This window comes from Microtus oregoni, unplaced genomic scaffold (assembly GCF_018167655.1).
Source record: "Microtus oregoni isolate MIOR12 unplaced genomic scaffold, Mior012 000031F_ref0000149, whole genome shotgun sequence".
In the NCBI taxonomy this organism is placed as follows: domain Eukaryota; kingdom Metazoa; phylum Chordata; class Mammalia; order Rodentia; family Cricetidae; genus Microtus; species Microtus oregoni.
The window spans coordinates 10220595-10245021 of NW_024543090.1; the positions used below are offsets into that span (position 1 = coordinate 10220595).

A 24427-nucleotide genomic window follows, 5' to 3' on the forward strand; every position below is an offset into this window, starting at 1 on the left:
TGAGATCATTACAGAAGAACAGATCCAAGTACTCAGAAGCCAGAGTATTAAAATGACTATCTACATCAGTGATTCTCAACCTGTGGATGGAGACCCCTTGGGAGTTGTAGATCAGCTATCCTGCGTAACAAATATTTACATTACACATCATAGCAGTAACAAAATTATGAAGCAGCAATAAAATAATTTACAGTAGGGTGTCACCACAACACAAGGAACTACACTAAAGTGTCATAGCATTGTGAAGGCTAAGATCCTCTGGTCTACATGGAGGTGGAAATCATGAAGGATTGGGACAGATGTGTTGTTGGAATGGGCGAGGGTCAACTGGAGGCTTAACTCGTCATAGAATAAGAGAAATGACCCCAAAGGAGATGATGTTTACAATAGAAAAGAGAGTTAGTCATGATGTCATTGCTTCCCCACCAAAATTCCTCAAGGGAGATGAGAACTTGCTCTGGTTGGAGTGATGAAAAAGAAACAATGTCCAAAATTTCACCCCAAATTTATGTACATACCATCAACAGCTTCTATTTCACTGAATTCACAAAAATCATACTTTATTTTCAGGAAAAAGGGCTGAAATAATGGTAGTGTTATTTATTTACCACAAAGTAACATGAGGGGGAAACACACACACACACACACACACACACACACACCAAGTACCACTTGGCTAGGATGCAAGAAAACAAGACTCTGGAAGGACCAGGCTTCATTTAGAATAATAAAGTGTAATGGACACTCATAAAGAAGGTTAAAACCACAGGGCTTTTGCCTCAGATAGATTTCAGGGCATAGAAATGGATAGGAGAGGAAAAGGGAAAAATGTGGTCAGGAAAGAGAATTAATCACAAAGATTTAGGTCTTAAGAATGGCCGGGTAAGTTGGAATAACAAAGGAAGTGTTAGAATTGTCCTTGACCACCTACCTCTTGGGCAGATTGTTGAGGCTCTTTGTGGTGGGGAAGAAAAGAGGTGAGGGTTATGCCAGAAACTCACCAGAACTTTGAGACCCTTTGATACTTTGATGTTAGATTTACCACTTCTTGAACCCAAGATAAGTGGCTCTCACTTCCAACCTTGTGCTAGAAGAATTGAGAGTCACTATCTAAGGCAGTTTGTCCATTTGTGAAGAAGTTTAAGTTCCTGAGGCTAACACAAGACAAAATGACAGGCAGAAAGGGTAAGCTATCTTTATTCAAAGTGTAGGTTTCTGATGCCAGGAAAGCCTTACTTCAGCCTCAAGATGCAGGTACGGTTATATGCTTCAGGGTTCAATTGAAAGCCTTACAGGCTTGAGAACTGCTGGGGAAGAGTACTGTTTAGTTCCTAGGGAGCAGGATGTTTTCAAAAGGGTCTCTAACCCATATCTGGCACAGCCCCAAGAGTGCAGCTGTTTCTGCATAGAGCGTTCTTTGCATTCATAACAATAAAACACAAAAAAATCAGCCCAAGGAGAAATGCTCAGTAACATTTAGAAAAATAAAATTTTACCTAATATTCTGAATGAGGGAAGTTCAGGTCAAGTTCATTGAGAACTATCAAGATGAGTCAGTGGCTGAGATCTGTAGAAGCTCTTAATGATTTTTATAATTGTTTCCTTGATAATGGGATCATAATAAGCAGGTCAATGTTAAATTAATAACAGGGAAGTACTCTAAAAGGCATATTAAAACATGATTTTAGCTTATTCGTCCAAGGCTTGAAGCCATATTCCTTTTGTTCTTCCTGATAGCATATCATCTATCAGAAGGAAATATTTAAGCTAGGAGATGAAGTTCAAAACATAAAATTATCAAGGATGAAAATATTGTTTTAACAACCACCTAACAAAGACTCTATGGGCACAATGCTCCCCTCTGCTACTCACTCCCGCTACCCACGACTCAACTGGCGACCACTTAGCCTAGAAAATAAGCCTAGGTAATATTTGCTATCTCCTGAAGAATGAGAGGTGAATAAAATGCAATTACACACACACAGACTCACATACACAAACAAACATATGCCTACACACATACTCACAGATACACATCCATACATGAATATACACAAACACACAAATATACATGAATACCCACAAATAAATACATATGCATATACAAACACACACACATACACATGTGTACACACACACAGTGGGGTTTTCTCTGGTCAAGGAACATAAACACTTGAGCAAACACAGTACAGTATTGGTGATCTTTATTACATGTACCAGAGAACAAAACATTTGGAAATACATTTTATTTAGTTAGTTATGTCAGTGATGCTGAAAATGAAGGGCAGGGCCTCATGCATTTGAGGCAAGGATTCCAACACTGACCTGTACCCCAAGGCTCTGGCTCTGATACTGGTCTTAAAGGATGAGCAAAAGTTTGCTGGAAAAAAAAAATATCACTCAGAATGAAAGGTGTGTGAGAAGGTGGACAGGTGTGGCCTGTTTGGAGCCCCGTGTGGTTCTGCAGAGCAGGCTTGTGAGGAGCTGGGGTTACTGCCCAGTGATCACCTCTGCTCGCTGACTTGCCCTGTGATAAGTCATTTCTCCCTACTCTATCCAACAACACTTTGCATCTCTATCAAAATTCTTGCCGCCAAATCCACAAAAAATAGCAAGGACTCCAATAAAAACATTTATCACCATCTCTCTTTTGTCCTGTGTCCCAGCTCCCTCCTACTATCTGTATAAACTGTTTGAGAGACTAGTCTCCCTAGTGCCCTGCACAGTACCTCACCATACTGAGAAATTAAGACATACTTGCTACATTTAATTATCAAGCTGTTTTCTCAGTCTGTTTGTCTTCTGGCTAACCATTTAATTGACTGGATGAGTGGAAAGACTGAGTAGCTAAAAATTATTCTAATACTGCTATGATTTTTCTCTATACCTAGAAAGTTATAGGAAGAAAAAAAGAGATGTGAAGGCATTTACTTCCTTGTTTTAATTTTCACATGTGGGACTTCTATTTTCTTTGTTTCTTTTTCTTGAGACAACATCTTGCCATGTAACTTAGGCTAGCCTCAAATTCCTAATTCTCTTGCCCTATCCCCTCTAGTCTTTAGGTTATAGGTGTGCACCATGGCCAGCTGCAACTTTTGTTCCCTAAGTAAAAATTAACTTTCAAACAGAGTTTAGGTTAGCATTGTAATATGGGTTTCTTGAATTTAGTGAGTCTGTTTGCAAACTAAATGAGTCTGCCGTTTAAAGTATCTAGCGCTTCAGATCATAAGAGGAATAAACTCCAAACCCGTGAGTGGAAGCATCCTAGGGATTCTCCTCTGCCCAAATGGGTTGAAAGCTCCTTGAGAGCAGAATTCTATCAGACAGTTCTCGCCTCCTGAGTAGTGAATACTTTAGAGTTGGCTGGCTAAATAGTATGATGGTGATTGGTCTAGAGAAACCAGTTGACTAGAATGCTCCAGAGACTGCATTTTTGGATGTTTTAAAGACTGTGATATGTTGGGGAAAGCTCACAAGAGGTTTATAACAATATTCATTTCTGCTTGTTCTTGGTAGTCAGAACTGTGATTTCATAGCTGTGCTCCATGTTGTTAAAAATAAAAGACTTTGTTTCTTAAAATATTTATTTATTATTTATTATGTATACAATATTCTGTCTGTGTGTATGCCTGCAAGCCAGAAGAGGGCAGCAGACCCCATTACAGATGGTTGTGAGCCACCATGTGGTTGCTGGGAATTGAACTCAGGACCTTTGGAAGAGGAGGCAATGTTCTTAACCTTTGAGCCATCTCTCCAGCCCCAATAGAAGATTTTGGAACTGGATGTGAGGTCAGTGTAGGGTATGCACTCGGCATGCATGAAACTGTGGGGTCAGACACCAAGATGAAGATAAACAAACAGCCATGGTTTGGAAGGAAACCATCCTTAGGGGCTTGCTTGTATGTTTGAATATCCAGTTCCTGACGAGTGACACTATTTTGGGAAGTTGTGGGACATTCAGAAGTTCGGGCCTAGAGGGAAAGAGTAAGTCGTTGGGAGGCAGACAGTCTTTAAAGGTTATTATTTCTGACCTATGCTCTATATCCCACACTGTGAAGACATAGGAGCCCAGCCACGCACTGCACTGTGACATAGGAGCCCAGCCACGCACTGCACTGTATCCCACACTGTGAAGACATAGGAGCCCAGCCACGCACTGCACTGTATCCCACACTGTGAAGACATAGGAGCCACCAACGCACTGCACTGTATCCCACACTGTGAAGACATAGGAGCCACCAACGCACTGCACTGTATCCCACACTGTGAAGACATAGGAGCCACCCACGCACCCCACTGTATCCTGAATGGTGATATAGGAGCCCAACTATGCACTGCACTGTATCGATAGGAGCCCAACCATGGACTGCATTGTACACTTCACTGTGACATAGGAGCCCAGCTATGCCCTGCACTGCTATGAACTCCATTATGCTTCCCTGTGAAACCATGAACCGAAGCAAATCCTCCCTCCCCTAAGTTGCTTCTGTGAGATATTTTTCACATCAACATGTAACATAATACATACAATACAAATACACATAGACAGACAGAGACGTATGTTTATTTTCTAGTCCCTTTGCAGTAGACAGAGGCATGTAACAAAGTACTGATAGATGAAACAAAGGTTAAAGTATGGTTTGGAATTTCAAAAAAGGATGCTTAAAACCTGCTGGCTCACAGCAACCATGGTGGTACATATCTGCAGTTCTAGCATGGGGAGGTTGAGGCAAGGGCACCTCAAGTTTGAAATCAGCAGAGACATATATGTACAGAAAGTTCCAGGCCAGTCAGAGTCATGCAGTAGGATGCTCATTTCAACACACTGGAAGAACAAAACAGAAAAAGGCCATTGATTCGCCAGGGAAGGAACTTTTTATTCGTGGGCGATGTCATAGTCTTTGTTTTCCTACTGTACAATCTATATGTGGTGGCTGGAGCTCCAGCAGCCAGGACAGATCATGAGTGCACTTGACTATGGAAACCATAGCCTAGCACCGCAGTACAAATTACAGTGACTGGGACTCCCCGCAAGGGGCTATCATAGGTGTACCACATAACTTCTTTTTTTTAAGATTTATACAATGTGCCTCCTGCATTTACACCTCCACACCAGAAGAGGGCACCAGATCTCATTGCAGATGGTTGTGAGCCATCATGTGGTTGCTGGGAATTGAACTCAGGACCTCTGGAAGAGCAGCCAGTGCTCTTAACCTCTGAGCCATCAGCTCTCCAGCCCCTGTACCACATAACTTAATCTCTGGATTTGTTTCTCATGGGAAAGGCACATTGTTTTTCACTCTGGGGATGTATGAAGCTTTACCTAATCCCGATTCACAAATATAAAACTAGAATTTGAAAATATATGTTATGCTAAATGCTATACCAGAACTTTTAAACAGAAATATGTCCCCCCAAATTTTTACAGGTTTGAGAAAATATAAACGTTCATGCCATGTTTGACAATTTTCAGATTTAAAAAAAATCTACATTGTAAACCTGTGGTATGAATATTTAGAATTGCATCTGCCAGAAAAGTAACAATTTGCATTATATATGGCTATATATAGTATATGTAGTGCTATGTGCATGTCTGGAGACAGACAGCAATGTTGAGCATTCCTTATGTTACTTTGTATTCCTACAGGTTGGTGGTGATGCTATGCCACCTCTTTTACTCCTAATTTTGATATTCATTTTTTTTTATCAACCTTGTAACAGAATTTTCATTGAGCTGGTCTTTTCACAAAAATCAAAAAATACAGTCCAGGTATGGTGGCATAGGTCTTTAGTCCTAGCATTTGGGAGGTGGAGTGAATCTGATCCACATGATGAGTTCCAAGCCAGCAAGGGCTACATAGTGAGAATCTGTTAAAGAAAAAAAAAGAGAAGAAAAAGGACAAAAGAAAGGAAGAAGGAAGTGCAAGGAAGGAAATAAAAAAGAAAGAAGAATGAAAGGAAAAGAAAGAAAAGAAGAAGAGATCAAATATTGGCTTCGGTTTTCCCATTGCTCTGATTTCTGCTCGGTTTTCTGTTCTGTGTTGTCTGTATTTACCGTTACATCTGCTCAAGCCTTTGTCATCCTTTTCCTTCTGTTTAGTTTGGTTTTAGCATGTGGTTCTCAAGAGATCTTGTTTTGTTTTTTGTTTTTTTTAAAATATAGGTACTTAAAACTATCAATTTCCCTCTAAGCACACTGTTAGCTGCATCGTGAGCATATTTTTAAACACTGAAGTGTTGTGATGTACCGACTTGGTGAGAAATATGCCCGTACTTCTTAGTCAAATAAAAGTTGTGTTTGCATTCTTCCATTTCCCAGCACAGTTGCTGTTATTTTGAACAGACAAAGCTTTTCTTATGAAGCAAAATTCCTTGGCCTTTATTAGATAGTGTAGAAAGGTGTTTTTCTTGATCTAATCTAAAACTCTGTTTTGTGACACCTTCTCTGAAAAGGGAAGGTACTCACATGAGGTAGGTCCTTCTTCAAGTTTGCAGGTTTCCTCTCCAGCATGTATTTCTACTAAGTATGTTTTTAAGGCCTGGAAACAAAGCTGATGTCCTTTAAGTCAAAGTCAACTAATAGGGAAACCTTTCCAAGCTAAGTTCTTTCTCTTGCCATGCTTTTTTCATAATTTAGCAGGATTATCACCAACTCCACGTGACAAGTGACATCATTGCTATAATGAGAATTCCAAGCAGCACCACTGGATCAAAGCCCATCTGCGTGCCTGCTCCCACACTTGACAAAACAAATTCCAAATTCATTCAGCATGCCAGTGCCATTTAGTCACTGTGACATATCCCAAATTTTGGACTCTGTGCAAAAACCAGTCTGTACCCACAAAATTAATCATGGAACATATTTTATGACGTTTGACAACAACTTAAAAGGTTCTCATCTCTGGCAGGTGGCTTTACCAGTCTGCAAGTATGTGCATGATAAATTCTGAACAATATACATTGTGTAACTAAAAATACTTTGTGAAAGACACACACCCTGGAGAGACCCCAGAGCAAGTCCAACCAATCCTGAATCCTTACTTATGGACAAATCCATCAGACTTGCAAAGGAAGTATGATGGCCCCAGGTACTCATAGAGAGCCAAAGAAAAGGCAACAGCTCAAGTGCCAGGACATGCTGAGAACATTGGCACGTTCGCCTGTGTTGGCAGGACCAAGAGTTTGAGATGGCTAATTTAAGCGACAAGATCCTGGCAAACAGATTTATTTAGGGCAAGGGTGCGTCAGGAGGATGCCAGAAAAATACATCAAGCTGTGTCTTATGTGCACTTCAGAGTGATGATGAAACAATTGACATTAAAAAGTCAACTCTCACACTTTAGTCTAATCTGAAATCCATCGAACAAGAGAAGCAGAGACTACTTTAGATCTCTGAAACTCTGAGTGAGAGCCACGTTCTCTGACAACAATTTCCCTTCAAAAGGTGAAGAGACTTCTCCATACTTTCAAGTTTAATTGATTAGACCAAGTACTGTGGCATATTAACTAATTTTGTTTAGCTGCTTGTTTAGAGAGAAGGGTTCCTGTAGTCCGGGATGGCCTCAAACTCAATATGTAACCAAAAATAACTTTGATTTCTGATCTTGCTTCTAACCCCAAGTGTTGAAGCTAAGTGCACAGAACAACACAGTTGGTTTATGTGGTACTGGGGAATCCGGGGCTTCTTGCCTGCCAGGCAAACTGAGCGACATTCTCAGCACACTTAATTCATTTTAAATGCCAACTATTTTGCAATTGACCATGACCATTCGCATTAAGTAAAATAAGATATTTGCCCAAGGTTTTACTTTTCTAAGAAATAAATACCATATAAACTCTGCTGGGAGAAATACAGTAAGTTGAGGATTTAATTGCTCTACCAAAAACCTATGAAAGATATAGCCCTCCACAATTCCTAGTTTATATAGTAGTGACTATTTCTGTACAGATCTACAAGCAATAAAATAATAAACCATTAGAACATCTTGCCTCATCATATTCCTTTCCAATTTCCCTCTTTCCCTAGACAGCCTCCTGCCCCCAGGTTTACCTACCTACTCCCCTTTACTGATGTGATTACAATCTCTTAGGGTAAAAAAGTTCTGATTGCCTGGCAGCTTACTTAGGACTCCTGTTTGTTATTCAAAAACTAAATTTGCATAATTTAGTTTTTACTAGATTTGCCTAGATGCAGACTTCTCATTCTAACTTTAAAGTCCTCTTTTATCTTTGAGGCAGGAAGTGACAGGGAGAGGCAACTGGAGAAGAGGATCTCTTCCATGGGAAGAAAAAGTCATGATTAGAAGGCAGAGTGGGTGACTTCCTAACCCAGCAGAGGCATAAGAGCTAAAGCTGGTCTTTCATTCAGGCTCAGAATTGCGTCTGAGATATAAGACACTGACCCACGCCTTCTGTACTCTCCAGGTGTCCGCCAACTGTGATGGAGCTACCCATTCAGAAGGGATCTTTCTTTGCAAACAGCTGGCTCTCTCATTTTGCATGTTAAGGACAAATGGGTTGTCATCTTGAATCATACCTATCCCACTCAGAAGCAGTTTCTAGAACTTTTTTCTTCTTTACCTGTGCCTAAAATACAAAAACTGTGCTTTTGTAATGAAAAAAATTAATTTTTTATTATTATTTATTTATTTATTAAAGATTTCTGTCTCTTCCCCGCCACCCCCTCCCATATCCCTTCCCCTCCCCCAATCAACTCCCCCTCTCTCATCAGCCCAAAGAGCAATCAGGGTTCCCTGCCCTGTGGGGAGTCCAAGGACCTCCCACCTCCTTCCAGGTCTAGTAAAGTGAACATCCAAACAGCTTAGGCTCCCACAAAGCCAGTACGTGAAGTAGGATCAAAACCCAGTGCCATTGTTCTTGACTTCTCAGCAGTCCTCATTGTCCGCTATGTTCAGCAAGTCCGGTTTTATCCCATGCTTTTTCAGACCCAGGCCAGCTGGCCTTGGTGAGTTCCCGAAAGACCATCCCCATTGTCTCAGTGTGTGGGTGCACCCCTCGCGGTCCTGAGTTCCTTGCTCGTGCTCTCTCTCCTTCTGCTCCTGATTTGGACCTTGGGGTTGTACTCTGGTGCTCCAATGTGGGACTCTGTCTCTGTCTCCTTTCATTGCCTGATGAAGGTTAATATCCAGGAGGATGCCTATATGTTTTTCTTTGGGTTCACCTTCTTATTTAGCTTCTCTAGGATCACGAATTATAGGCTCAGTGTCCTTTATTTATGGCTAGAAACCAAATATGAGTGAGTATATCCCATGTTCCTCTTTTTGGGTCTGGCTTACCTCACTCAGGATAGTGTTTTCTATTTCTGTTGGAAAAAGCCCCAGGAATAATTTTTTGAACCCGAAAAAGAGTTCACTGAATCACTCTGAATGTGTCAGAACCACTGAATTTGAAAAATGTTGATTCCAGAACTATTAGCATGTATAAGGACTGGGTTCAATCCTCAGCACCTATATCATAATAAATACACACATGAGAAAAATGTATATTACCAGAGATTTTCCTAGATATTCTGATATATTAAATTCCAAAAGTTTTAAAGAATGTATATTACATAAATATTTGTATTATTTGCTATACATTATGTATATATCATCGAGTAATCTTCAGGTATTCTTTAATGTTTTTGATAAATGAGAAAACTCATCAAAAGTGAGACTATACTATTTCCAAGACCACACAATCCCATGGTGGTCCAGTTTTGACAGGAAAAGAAAGCCCTTGATATGTAGGCTACTACTTTTCCATAATTTGGGGATGCTCCTCCTACAAGAATTAGGAAGTTCCTCCAAATATTATAGTGTTATACCAGACAAGACAAATACATTGTGCGCCATGCACTAGTCATATCTAAGAGAAGATGTTCTGCCAAGGCATGGACTTAGTCCCGTGCTATCACCTCTGTCAGGCACCGATAACTAAACTAGGAATCAAGGGTGGCAAATCCACAGACCACCTACAGTTCAGTGAGATTCAAACGCCAAATAGCGGTTTTATAAATATAACAATGAAAAGCATCTAATCTTTAAGCCCTTGAAATCTCTAAGTGTTTCTGTTCTATTCTTTCCTCTTTTCATTTATTTATTGGGGGAAGAGCAAGTACGATGGTATGGGGGGGGGCAGAAATAACGTTTGCGAGTCAGTTCTTCCTTACACTGTACATTCCAGGGACTGAACTCAGGTCTCCAGGTTTGGTGAAAAGTACTGTTAAGTTACACACCCACCAGCCCTCTTATTGGTCCTATTGTCTGCACTCTCCAACCATTCAAACAGTATTTATAACGTAGGTCTCCTATACATTTTCATAATATCTGTAACCAAGAGTGACTATTTCTATTTGAAAACAAGAGACTAAAACAGCTTAGATTCCAAGGTAAAATATATCGAGTTTTACCTTACTTAATATTATTGCTTTTGTTTTTCATTATTTTCACTTTATTAAAATACATCTAGCCAGGTTTGTGGTGGCATGTGCACATCCTAGCACTTTGAAGACTCAGAAAGAAGGGCCATAACTGTTTTTTGGGGTTTGAAGATTTGTGGGTATGACTGCTCTGCCTCTGTGTATGTATATGCATCATATATATGCCTTGTGCCCATGAGAATCAGGAGAGCCTCAGATTCCCTGTTACCAAAGAAAAGTTTGACCTTGTGCTCCCCTGTTCTGACACACTGTGTCTAAATGAGTCAACTGCCACCCAGTTTCAGTGGATCGTCTTGCTCAAAGTTTCACTTGAGAAGAACAAATCCTCAAGGCTGCATCATGCACAAAAGTCAGTGTTTGGCTTCTGGGACACATTGGCTTATTTTTTTGTATGGTTTTATTGAGCTGGCTTAGGCAGAATTCTCCCCAGAGCAATAAAGAATACATGCTTCCTAGTAAACTTTTCCCCACTTCACACACTAACTGGACTTGGATTTTCTGGGAACATTTCAGCTGAGAAACTGGAACAACAATTAGGATCACTTTCCAAGCAACCATCAAGTTTGATTTGCTTGGCGATCTTGATTTTGAGCTCACGGAGATTTGACTTGAGGCCTGATTTCATCTCCAGCTCCAGCAGCGCCTGGCAGTTATCCAACTTGAGTTTTTCGCAGTTGAGTTTCATGATCTTGACACTTTAAATGAATATGGCTTATTCCTGGGGGGAAATGTTGCTGTAGGTTCACTGGGATCCTGACCCACTCCACCTGAGCTACCTGTAAAGCCAGGCCAAAAAAACTGCCTCGCCACTACTTTGGAGTAAGGCTTTTTGCCCACAGGGGCCGCAGCCTTTCCCCTAAACTCAATAGAAAACTGTCAATGGTTAACCTGAAGTATCAACTTAACTGGGCTAAAAGATGCTCAGACTGGGGATAACAGCACAAGCCTTTGATCCCAGAACCCTAGAAACATAAACAAGTGGACCTCTGTAAGTTGGAGACCAGCCTGGTCTACATAGCAAGTTTTAAGATAGTGAAGGCTGCAGAGAGACCCTGTCTAAAAACAACAAAAGGATAGCAAGATAGCTGATAAAGCATTATTTTTGGATGGGCCAGGGTTTTTGCAAAATAGCTTAGCATTTGCTTGATAAATTGAGAAAAGGCCACCATCAGCAATGTGGGTAGGCAGCATATAATCTATCCTGTGAGGGCCTAGATAGGACAAAAGAGCAGACAAGGGCAGCATTTCTCTCTGGTTAGAACGGGTTATATGCCTTCTGCCTTTGGAGCAGTGGTTCTGGGCATCAGGTCCCCAACCACAGACTAGGAGTTACACCGTTAACGTCTGCTTTTTTTTTAACCTTTGACTTTGTACTGAAACTATTACCATCTTGTTTCCTGTATTTTCCCATCTCTTGTAGGCCACAGATCATGTGGCTCTTTATCTTTCATGATCACTTGAATCAATGTCTCATAATAAATCTGTTTGTGTGTTTCCATGCATGTGCACCCATGTGAGTATACACATTCTGTTGGTTTTGTTTCTCTTGAGATACTAATAAAACAAGCATTCTAGAATCATCTTCATTGGTTCCCTGTTTTTCTGATGGTTGGACTCAAGGGCCAGGTATGGGCTAGGCTCTACCCCTGAGCTACAGCTGCAGCCTAACTTCTTAATTCTATGGGGGCACATTTGCTAGTTGCTTTTGAGAAATTATGCATGGAAAGTAATTTTTTAGAACGTACATGTTTAATATAAAATTGTGGATCAAGCCCAAGATGTTTTACACACTAGACAAATGCTCAAATGCTGGGCTACATCCATAGCCCTAAGACATCTTTTGGTATAACTTTACTTCTGATAATTTCATAAGTATAATAAATGGACTCTTCCCCTTTAAAAAAAAACATGTACTTAAGAATCAGAATGTATTTGGAAGCAGGTCCCCTGCTTAAGTAACTAGTTATGATTATGATGACAGCATAGTGAGTTGGAGTAGGTCTCTGGTCCAATATAACTGTTGTTCTTATCAGTACATGCTCTGATGAAATAATAGAATGCCACGTGACAACGAAACAAAGATTGGAGCAACACAACTGCAAGTCAGGAACACCAAAGACTGCCAAGAAACTTCTAGAAAGCCAAGAAAAAACAAGGAAGGATTCCTGTAGATTCATTTTTATTTTAGAAATGTGAGACAACTATCTGCTGTCTTAAGACATTCCACTTGTTATTCTTTGCTATGGAAGCTCTAGAAAACAAATAGCAAATCCTAGTTAGGGAGTTACTTTTCTATCAAATTGTATCGCTTGCAGAGTTCTTCCAGGGATGTTAATGAAAAGTGCATACTATTCTGATTACTCGTCATTAGAGGGCGACTTTTTATCCTCTAGAAATCTTTATGGTCTTCTATTGAAACCTGGAATTCTGGAATTTTATGATTATGTCACAATTATCAAAGACATGGAAAAAGACTACTTCAACGGAGCAGAGGATAGAAGATGTAGCTCAGACAAGCTACATCAGCAGAGCCTTTGTGTAGCACATAAAAGTCTGTGGGTTTGATTCTCAGGCACTGAAAAAAAGTGTAGGGAGAGGAAAAGTTAATGTGTGACCCCAGTTCATAAGACTAGTTCCTATCAGCATAAAAAACCTACATAATTTGCCTCGAGTATGAGGAAGTTTGACGACCACTACCCAGTGGTAGAATTCAATTAAGTCTTACACAGAAGTCTGCATTGGCTCTACTTAATAGTATGTAGAAGACTGTAGTTGAACAGAAGAAGTAGATCCCCAACCGTCAGGTACTAAACCAATCCCCTTCTGGAGGTGTTGAGAACACAGATCCAAGGGATTTGCTAGTCAAATCCAAATTTCATGAAAATTATCTCACTTAAATTAGGGACTAAAAGGTCTTGGGGTCACAAAATTTTTAGAAGTGGCCTTATGAGGGCCTAGAGAGATGGCACAACCATTAGGAGTACTGGCTGCTCTTCCAGCCTGCATGGGGTTAGAGTCTCAACACCCACATGGCAGCTCATAACCATCTTTAATGTCAGTTTTAGGGGATCCAATGCCCTCTTGTGGCCTCCATAAGTACCAGGCAGGTAAATGATGCACAGACATTCACTCAGGTAAAACACCTATACGTACCAAAAGTTTTTACAAATTAGAAATTGAACCTACAAAACAACATATAAACTTCATACTTCATTTACAAAAGATTTTGGTCAATTAGAAGCGTTACTTTCTGATGCATCGAAGCATCTTTTCTCCCAGCCAATTACTATGTATTGTCTACCCTTCTGCTCAAACAGACTTGTGGAAAAGAGTCAAATTGTGGATTATTACTATTTTTTTTTCTAAGAGTCTTGGACGTGGAGAGATGGTCAGTGTGCAAGTCCAAGGTCAGAGGCTGGCTACCGCGGACCAAGCAGGGCCTGTAACTAAAGACGTGGCTTCCCCGAGGCAGGGGACAATTCGGGAGATCGGTTCTTTTCAACCTCAGATGGTTGGAAGTGGACGAGCACAGAACGAACAGCGAGCAACACCTCGACGGCGAACACTCAGCAGCCACAGCTCTGCGTAGGGGACCCGCATCCTTCGGGCTCTCGCGTTACTAACCCTCCTCACCCTTCCGGCTTCCCGGCCCCGCCCACCGCGGGCTCCGTGTCGTCACTTCCTGTGGGTCCTCATCGCCGAGGAGAAGATGGCGGCGCTGGGCGAACCTGTCCGGCTGGAGAGGGGTGAGTGCGGCGGCTCCCGCGACCGCGGTGGGCGGAGCGGGTGGGGACTCACGGAACGCCTGGCGGGCCGGAGCGGAGACGAGGTGGCCGGGGCGCTGACACCCGGAGCGCCTCCCCGGCCTTCGTGCCGGCCGCTGCTCGCGGGAGGAGCTGACCGCGGTTTGAAAGCTCGCCAGACCCCCCTACGTTCACCCCGACGGTGGGCGCAGCTCGGTCCTGACGACCTGCTCACGACGGCAGACACGGACACTCCCTGGGTCACTGCAGATGCGGCTTTCGACTTTATAAACCCTAAAAGCGAGAGCCCCACTCGCTGTTCGGCACTATCTACCTTCATTGCCCCCCGTGCGTGAACGAATTCGTGTGCCCTCTCGCCCTCGTTCGTACACTTGGCAGACACAGGCACATTCCCGCATAAACTACCTCGCCCGCATTTCAACACAGACGCCTTCATTACTCTGACCACAGCCTCCTGGGCCTTGAGTTGGTATTTCTTGGCTTTTGCATTCCTTCCCGTCACGGAGGAGGGGGGGGGGGGATGCTTTAAAAACAATCCGACTGGCTTGGTCTTGTGAAGCTTACGTAACTAGGTGGAGTAATAGTTGTAAATCACTCCTAAGTGCGATACTAGTTCTTAGAAGCCCTACAGTTGCCAACCTGGTTGGTTGATTGCTTCTTAGAGCAAACAGTCACGAAAAATAAAACGTGCTGTGGAAGTAGTCTACCGGTGGCCAGTTGCAGATTTCCAACATTTCTCTCTGCCCTGCCCAAATCGTTAGTTTTCAAACAACTGGAGCAAGCTTTTTACAACTGCAAGTTAGAGTACTCAGGAAGTGCCTGTTGGCAAACAAAGCATGGAATGGAGTTTGACACTACTTTGCATATATTAGTACTTGCAGTCTCTATATTAATATTGTCCAAGAAGGAAATAATTTTAAAGTTGGTGCACTTAAAAGAGCCGCTTTCTGCGGACTTGTTTCTCTCCAGCCTATCAGGGCTTTAATTAAAGTGGCATTCAGTGACCGAGGGTAGCTTGGGAAAGACTAAGGTAGGCTTACAGCTGTGACATTTTCTTCTTGAGCATAATGTCAATGTGCCTTGTGGATAGGAACAAATCTGTTGTGTTAAGCAGAGTAATTGGAGGTTTTTAACAACTTGGCATTCTTGGTATTTTTAAATGAAGCACAAAATGTGGACCCTGATCCTCTGGCATTTGCTGTTTGCGGTTACAAAGTTTTTAGTTATACAGTAGAAAACTCCAAATGGTGGCGATGAAGGCCAGTTAACAGGGTCAGCAAGTCAGATTCTGATTGAGGAATCTTAACAGACCTGGCAGATACTCTCAAGAGTTCACAGTAAACCAGCACCTATGAGTAAATTCCTGTCTGTCTTCTAACTCATCAGAGTATAATTCACCAGAGCACAAACTCCATAAGCTTTTTGGTACAGTTTAGATTTAATAGAGTTTAGCTTGCTTCCCAGTGTTAATTTGCTGGACTTCTTCTCTCTACTCCTTCCTTCTCCCTTCCGCTTTCCTTCTTTCCACCACATTGGCTACTGAGTTGAGGGCATTGCACATGGTAGGTGAGCACTCTACCACTGAGCTACATTTCCAGGCCTACTTACAGGATTTTAGTGTGGATAATAAATCGTAACTTTGTAAGCCAGCAACTCCAGAAACAACATTTCATCGCCACTGTGGAGGTGGCAAATCAAAGCAGAGGTAGTCTGCTTGATTAAAAACAGTTTACGCTTTTATTATCCAGAACTGAATCAACGCTTTGTTTCCCTGCTCAGTTTACTTGGACCTTTTCATCTGCAAGTGCAAAGAAAAGTCCTAATTCTATGAAGTAAATATCTGGTTCTTTAGTATAGCATGAAATCCAAAACTTCCCCCACCAAGTCAAAAGTGTTTAAGGACTAGAATATGTAGACTAGTAGGAATGCTAATCTTTGGAGGTAAATGAACAAGATTAAAATTTACTGAAATTTTGGTTAATTAGTGTTAGTAATACATTTAGGTGTGGGTGCAGAAACACCTTGGGGATCAGAACAGAGGTCATGATCCCCTCTGTTATAACATGAATTATAACATGAATCTTCATCTTCAAAAGTTCTTTGTTCATAAAACCCATTTGGACATTTCCCAATCACAGTAACCTAATTTGTGTGTGTATGTGTGTAATTCTTTTTTTTTTCTTTTTCAGTTTTTTTCTTTTTAAGTTGTGTGTGTTAGATGGTGGTAAGAGACCAGACAAGGTTGTCAGATCCCTAGAAGTGGAGTTTTAAGTAATTGTGAGATGCCCAAGTGGCTGCTGGGAATCTGGAATTGCTCTTAACTGCAGAACTTCTGATCCCTTAGTGTTTGCTTGTCTGTTTGTTTATTTTATTTTATTTTTTTGGTTTTTCGAGACAGGGTTTCTCTGTGGCTTTGGAGCCTGTCCCGGAACTAGCTCTTGTAGACCAGGCTGGCCTCGAACTCACAGAGATCCGCCTGCCTCTGCCTCCCTAGTGCAGAGATTAGAGGCCTGTGCCACCACTGCCTGGCTTCCCTTAATATTTCTTAAGATTAGTCCATACCAATGTGACATATATGTGCTTTGAGCCTTTTTATTTCCTTTTCTTTTTCCCAAATGCGTTACTATTATTGATGTTTTACAATCTGGGAAACTTATCCAAGGCTACACACAAGCACTAATTAGGATCAGGCTGATAAAGCTATTTTTTCTTTCTGTTTTGTAAACTGTATCTGGACATGTCTGAATTAAAACAGTGTTAGTGATCCTAACAACTAATTGCATTTCCATGTGTCATGAAACAGTGTGTATTACATATGTATCATGTTTTCCTTCCGGAAGTAACAGCAAAGTCACTAGCACACGGTCTCTTGTACTGGTTGGCCGCTTTGGTTACCAATGACATGATTAGGTAAATTTTTAGTGACTAAATAATGGATGATAATACTGTTAACTTTTCTGATTAAAGATTTTTCTTTTTTATTATTTATTCTTTGTCTTTTGGGGAATTGGGGGTTTGGGGTTGTTTGCTTTGTTCTTGAGGCAGTATTGAAACCCAAGCTGGTCTTTAACAGATGGTGATCACCCTGCCTCAGCTTCTGGAGTGAGGATTATTGGTATTGGGCACCACACCTGGCTAGCCTTTGCATTAATTTTAGCACCTACAATGTTCTAAAGGAATGAGAGAATTTTTAGCAAGAATTACCACTTATGTTTTGTTTTTCTGTAGATATCTGCAGAGCAATTGAATTGTTGGAAAAACTACAAAGGAGTGGAGAGGTGCCACCACAGAAACTTCAGGCTTTGCAAAGAGTCCTTCAGAGTGAGTTCTGCAATGCTGTGAGGGAGGTAAGTTAACATGGTTGATATTTGCTTAGATTTTGAGTTAAGTAGCTACAGAAATACACCGAAATCTGAATTCAGAAATACAATAGAAAATGAACTAGAGCTGGACATGGTGGCTCAAGCCTGTAATCTCAACACTCAGGAGGGTGAGACAGGAGAATGCCCATGACACCTACACAGTGAGTTATATATAGATCAGCCTGCCTGAAAAAAGAAAACATTAGAACTGCTGTTGTCTCTCATTTTTTTGGAATTTTTAGCTGGGCGTAAGCTCAGTGGTAGAATTGAGATGCAGATTTTGTATGTGTCTAACATGTATGAAATCTGGGGTTCAACTCACAGTACCATCACTAAAAAAGAAAGAAGGTGGTTTTTTTTTTTTTTTTGAAATGCCAAATAGGAAAGCATTTAGATTTTACAAAAATGTCTTTGGGAAATTTTAACATATTTGTTAGCTTCTCTAGAACTGAAATATGAAAACTTTGTGTTTTGCAGGTGTATGAGCATGTTTATGAAACTGTGGACATCAGTAGCAGCCCTGAAGTGAGAGCTAATGCAACTGCAAAGGTATCAAAAGTGGGGCTCCAAAACACAGAAACTAGAACATGGCCTGGAAGATAGCTTACTGGGTAAAGTGCTTATCCAAGCAATAGGGCATAAGTACAGATCCCCGACTTCCAAATAAATGCTCAGAATAACAGTGTCTATAACCCTAGTGCTGGAGGAATAAAGAGGTGAATATCCTGGGTGCTCACTGGCCAGGAAGTCAGCACATGCTCACACAGAGACATACAAGCTGTCTGTATATGTGTGCGTATATGTATGTATGTATATATATATATATGTGTGTATATAAAGTACAGAAGTCATAATTGAAGATTTAACATGCAATTATAAGATATATAGTATCTTTTAAAACTAGTGTATATTCTAAACTATGCTATACATCTCAAGTACTAAGAAATAGGAATGTTTTGTTGGCTTTATAAGATTTTGTGATACTATTTGGGCAATATACTGAGAATACAGTAATATGTATAGCATACCTTATATAATTGTATTCAGTACATTATGCAGATTTGTGATTATAATCAATGAAGATGACTTCATTGTTGATGAAGAAGCATAAAGGTACACTGCTTTCCTTACCCCACACAGCAATGCGTGAACGATAATCCTGGGGGCCCTAGGGTAAGCCCTCACATTGCTCTTGGATTTTTCCCTTGACTTTGACTCTGTACATATTGGACAGTGTTAGTTGGTCTTAGGCCACTTCCTCAGAGCTGTCCATGACATGAAGTGTTTGTGTGTGGGTGGGTTTTTCTGCGTTTTTGTTTGTTTTGTTTTTGTACCGATGTTATTTTCCTCAAATAACTCAGACATTGAGCTAGATGTTGTTATGTGTTTTACTCTTTTCTCTTTAGCTCTTGGCTTTTTTGGGAGCCACTACCCAGCTCCCAAATAAATCACACACAGAGATTTATTCTAACTTATTAATACCCAGCCTTAGCTTATTTTGTTTCTTTCCAGCTTTTCTAACTTTTAAATTATTCTGATTACCTTTTGTCTCTGGAATTTTTCCTTTTCTTACTTCTGTATATCTTACTTTCTCTATATATTTTACTCCATGGCTGGCTGGCCCCTGACATCTTCCTTTCCTTGTTCTCTGTTTCTTGCTCCTCTTCCTCATTTCTCCTCCTATTTATACTCTCTGCATGCCAGCCCCGCCTCTCCTTGCCTCTGCTTCACTATTGGCCATTCAACTCTTTAGAACTATCAGGTATTTTAGACAGACACAGTAACACAGCTTCACAGAGTTAAAAAAATTGCATCATAAACAAAAACAACTCATCTTTACATCAGTAAAGAAAATATTCCACAGCATAAAGTAACACACCTTAAAATAATATTCCCCAACAAGATGTGTATCTTATGTACTTAGAATACGTTAACATATATTACAAGTACTTAATAGCAGGCTATTTTGTATTGCTAGTTACTGGTTCACAAAGGGAAGTACCGGCGTCTTCATTAAGTACAAGTATTTAAACGTGTAAGTTTCATTTGGTCAAAGTTGCTAAATTCGTAGACACTTGGGGTTTGGGAAGGTGTGTGGGTCTAGTTCAGTTTCTAGTGTCTGCCTAGTGTGCATAGGCTTTGAGCTCCCTCAATCCTTAGCACCACGTAAAACCAGGTGTGGTGGTGTATGCCTATAATACCATCATTTGGGAGGTGGGGCAGGAGGAGCAGAAATTTAAGTTTATTGGGTCTGTAACATGCTTGGGGCCAGCCTGGGCTAAATTAGACCATGTCTCAGAAAAGAAATTTTTTTTTTTTGCAAGTTTTGTCAACATACTTGCAATCCCAGCACTTTAGGCTAAGGCATGAAGAGTTTGAAGCTAGCCTGTTTTATGCCTTCACCCCCAAAAGCAATTGGTTCTCTCTGACTTATAGCCCTCAGAGTTTGCGAGTCTTGGCTGTTTGTAGATTGGGGTCTTTTTAGTGCTTCTGAGATAGTAGTTGGCATTCAGTACATCTCAATGTCTTTTCCCTCCCTCCTTAGTTTTGATTTTCCATTCAGGATCCATAATGAAAATGGTGCCTTTAAATGGGAAAGGAAACAGAATGTAAACCCGTGTTAGAATATAATCAGACATAGTTATATCTCTTCTATATCATTTTCTTTTTAGTTGTAACTAGATACTTTAGCTAAAGCAACAAAAAATATCTTTCCTTTTCTAAATGTTGTTTTATTTCTTGAAGTCTTTGTTATTTAGTATTTGGTTCAAACAATATAGCAGCCAAAATGACTTCCTAGAAGGACACATTGATGTAGTAGGTTGTGCCTTGCCCAGGGGCTCCTGAACCAGCTCAGGGCTGTTGGCATCCTCAAGCAGGGCTTCCCTCTTAATATCTACACATCTGTCGCATGCCTTCTTGAGCAGCACTGTGCACCTGCGGCAGCATGTTTCTGAGATCTGGAGGAGCTAGTGTGATCTGAAGTTTACTTTCTACGTGATCTCTGAGTATTTATATTTTCAGTTATCTCCTGCAAACTTGTTTGACTTACAGTGAAGTTGTGGAAGCTCACAAATGAAAAGCTGTGTGGTTCAAAGATGTAGAACGATGCACAGTGCTTTTCATATCTGAGTCCCTGGGTTCAAACCCCAACCCCTCAAAAATAAGTTTATTCACTCGGGAGGCAGAGGCAGGCGTATCTCTGTGAGTTCGAGACCAGCCTGGTCTACAGAACTAGTTCCAGGACAGGTTCCAAAGCCACAAAGAAACCCTGTCTCGAAAAACAAACAAAAAAAAAAAGTTTGTTTCTTAAATGTGTATATTTCTTTCAGGCTACTGTTGCTGCATTTGCTGCCAGTGAAGGGCACTCCCACCCCCGAGTTGTTGAGTTACCCAAAACAGAAGAAGGCCTTGGATTCAATATCATGGGAGGCAAAGAACAAAACTCACCAATCTATATCTCACGAATAATTCCGGGTGGAATTGCTGACAGACATGGGGGCCTCAAGCGAGGAGATCAGCTACTTTCTGTTAACGGAGTGGTAAAGATGAATCTATTTATTTTTGCTCTTTGTAATAATGCGATGTAGCCACTTGGGGGTGCACTGGAGCTATCGAATCAGAAGGTAAAAGGGGAAAGCTTCCTAGACTGAGTTTTAAAACCCCTTGAGAGAAGCCCAGGTGCTACTGCTCTGTGCAGTGTTGTGTGGTTGTTTTGGTAGCTAGTGGTAATGGAGGTTTTCGGTGGGTGAACACTTAACTCATAATATCAGGCAACCGCTTGACCACTGAGTTAATCCCCAGCCCAGAGTTGTAAGTGTAGGCTATAGAGCAACTCCAGTGTAAGTCAGCAGTGCTTTCGAGGAGCTAAAGCTGTGTGTTAGGTTAGAAATAAACCGGCATTTTACTTGTGTAGAATGACAGTTATTTGCTCTACTGCTGCCCTATTGCAGTAATAAGGTGTGTATTCCTACAGTGCACAAATGTGTCTCATAGGACTTCGCATTGATTAAAACTGATGGAGTACGATTATTATTTTTGTAATGCTGAAATGAGTTAACGCTTACAATGTTTAATTATGTTTTAAACATTTTTTTACAGGTTGGGTTACTTATGAACTTGTTTACTTATTAATTATTGAATTACGTGTTGTTTGTGTGTGTGCACTTTTCCAGAGTGTTGAAGGAGAGCATCATGAGAAAGCTGTGGAACTACTGAAAGCAGCCCAAGGGAAGGTTAAATTAGTGGTGCGGTATACACCAAAGGTCTTGGAAGAAATGGAATCACGCTTTGAAAAAATGAGATCGGCAAAACGCAGACAACAAACCTAATCATTTAAAAACTTTATGTTCCTCTTTGCTTTTAGCTAGAAAAGATTTACTTGTGACCTACTGATGGCCTCAATGCCAATGATTATAAAACACCAGAAACTTCCGTGAAATCTTCTTGCCATTTTATAAATGCCTATTTTAGCATCACTTACGGTTGTAGAGAAGCATACACTTTTTTTCTCACGAGAAAAAGTAAAAGGTGATGAGGGCAGTTCTGTCCTGCTGTTTTTACAGGCCTTTTTCAAATGCAGAGTTTGTCACAAAGTTGTTATAGATTTTTAAAAATGCTTTTTTAATATTAAAATGTACTTTTACATTCTTAATCTTTTTTTAAAAAGAGGTTTCTTCATTTGGCAACTTATTTACAGATAACAGTTCTCCAATATTTCCTTTTGCTTATTGCAATTTCTTTGTGAAATTTCTTTTCAGTTTTCCAAGAAATTAAACCTAGCAGTCTTGCCTTCAGCGGTTTATGACACTGTTTGTTGGCATTGCTGCTGCATTTTGTACTTAGAACATACATAAAATATCTGTAATCCGTGGTAAATCATAGCTATCGTGGAACCTTTCTACTTTTATTTAAACAATGTATATGTATTCATTTATACTGATTTGTAAAAGTAAGTTTTTAAACACTGAAGCAATCATTGATGAAATGTGTATTCTTTCATAATATTTAAGCAGGGAGGTGAGAGGATGTAATTTGATTTTTAGCATTAATGACTAAATCCCTTATTTATATTTAGCACTATGTCATAAATTATAAATGCAAACCAGCTCAGATGTCAACTTTTCAAATTTTTATGCTATTCATTTGTATTTAAATATATTTCTCATATTTCGGTTCTTCCATGCCTAGAGATGAGTCACTTAGTTTGTGCTGAGAGAAATAGAAGCAAGACAAAGTAATAACTTCAAGTGTGGTGCCTGAAGAGCCCAGCATAATTACTGACCCAGCTTCGGTACCGATTCAAGACAGGAAGGAAAGACAAGGTTTGTTTAAGATTTAGAAACAGGCAGCTTCTTAAGTCCCACAATGAGTGGAGTTCAGAGTGCTTCATATCTTTATGATCCAAATAGCAATGGGAGTTTGAACAAGCTTTTTACCATTTGTCCACTGGATGTCACCATTTTACTAAAAGGCAGCTATCGTGTGATTGTGACTAAGTCTTCTAAAAGCTGAAATCAAAGTTGATTCATGTTCAGTCGCAGACTATAGGAACATTTCTAAAGGGTTTAAGTGACAATGTTAAGAAACTAATGGGTTGAAATGCAGTAATTTATCATAATTACAACTTTATTATCTTTATTTTTTCTAAAAAAATGGGCATTTTGTAACATTCCTTCAGGAAGAATGGAAGTGTGTACGTGTTTTTGCATGTTTGTGAGCACTGTCAGTCTTACAAGAGATCTGCAGTTTTCATTGATTTTCAGAGTAAAAGTCAATCAGCATTGTTATTTATCATTTAGGAATTGAACACTGGATTGTGCATGGTTGAATGTCTTTAGTCCACTGCAAAATGTGCTTGATATTGATAGGATCATGTTGAATTGTATATTTTCAAAATTAGCTGATATGTTTTTAAAATGTTGACACCAAAGTAGTATAGAAGAGTATGACATATTTTAATTTAATTGTAAGATTATTAGAGGTATTGTTGTAAAACTCTGTATTAAAGTTGGTGCATATAGAACAGTAATATTATTGTTGTGCTCGTATTCATACTTCATGGGACAAGTACACCCTGGGGGAAACCTTGTCTCAGCCTAGCTACTCGGCTGCATTTGCTCCTGAGGACGCATCAGCGTTCCATTATAATTACAGCTTCCTGGTTCATGTTTCGGCGATTGCACAATTTCAGCCAAGTTACAGTTTTTTTTCTTTTTTTTAGTTTGTCGAGTAAGCTTTTCTACAGTAATTCACAATCTGTTCTTTCTGTGGGCTGATACCTAATTATAATTCTTAAAAGTAACTTAAAGGAGCCAAATGCATAGCTTTGCTTGGTACGATTCAGCATGAGTAGCAATAGCTTGCTTTCATTGATACAATTCTCATAGCTCAGAATTTTAAATATTGACCATAGGAAAATGCCATGGCAGATGTACAGTAGTCTTCTTGTGTAACAAGAAAGTGAAGGAGCATCATCTAATAAATGGATGGTTTGTGAATAAGATCAAGCAAGCAGTAAATATATAATAGTGTTTGTTTCATTTGTAACTTACAATGCAAATTTCCCTTTGCCCCAGTCTTCCATTTATTTTCTTAAATAGTTCAGACTGAGTTGACTTGGTGGTTCTCAACCTTAGCTGCATGTTAGAATGCCCTGCAGAGCTTAGAACTTACTGATACCTAGGTCCCTTCCAAGAACAGCTAAGTCAAAATCATTTCTTTGTTGGTTAACAATTTTATATAATGTGTTTTGACCAAGTCTACGCCCTATTGCCTTTAGAAGCTCATTCTGTGTAGTTCTGATGGAAACCCACCTTTGAGAAGCACTCGCTCATGGAATTTCCGATTATACTGGACAT

General features: G+C 40.2%; 1 protein-coding gene across 1 annotated transcript; it reads left to right on the top strand.

Annotated features, from left to right (window-relative positions):
• Nucleotides 1-14115: 14115 nt before the first annotated feature.
• On the top strand, nt 14116-23598 carry Lin7c (lin-7 homolog C, crumbs cell polarity complex component). The gene is made up of 5 exons (XM_041678929.1): nt 14116-14187; nt 17434-17552; nt 18045-18116; nt 20900-21109; nt 21743-23598. Exons 1-5 carry the CDS (start codon nt 14151-14153, stop codon nt 21896-21898), a joined length of 594 nt encoding a protein of 197 aa, XP_041534863.1. The 5' UTR covers nt 14116-14150; the 3' UTR covers nt 21899-23598.
• The last annotated feature ends 829 nt before the right edge of the window (nt 23599-24427 follow it).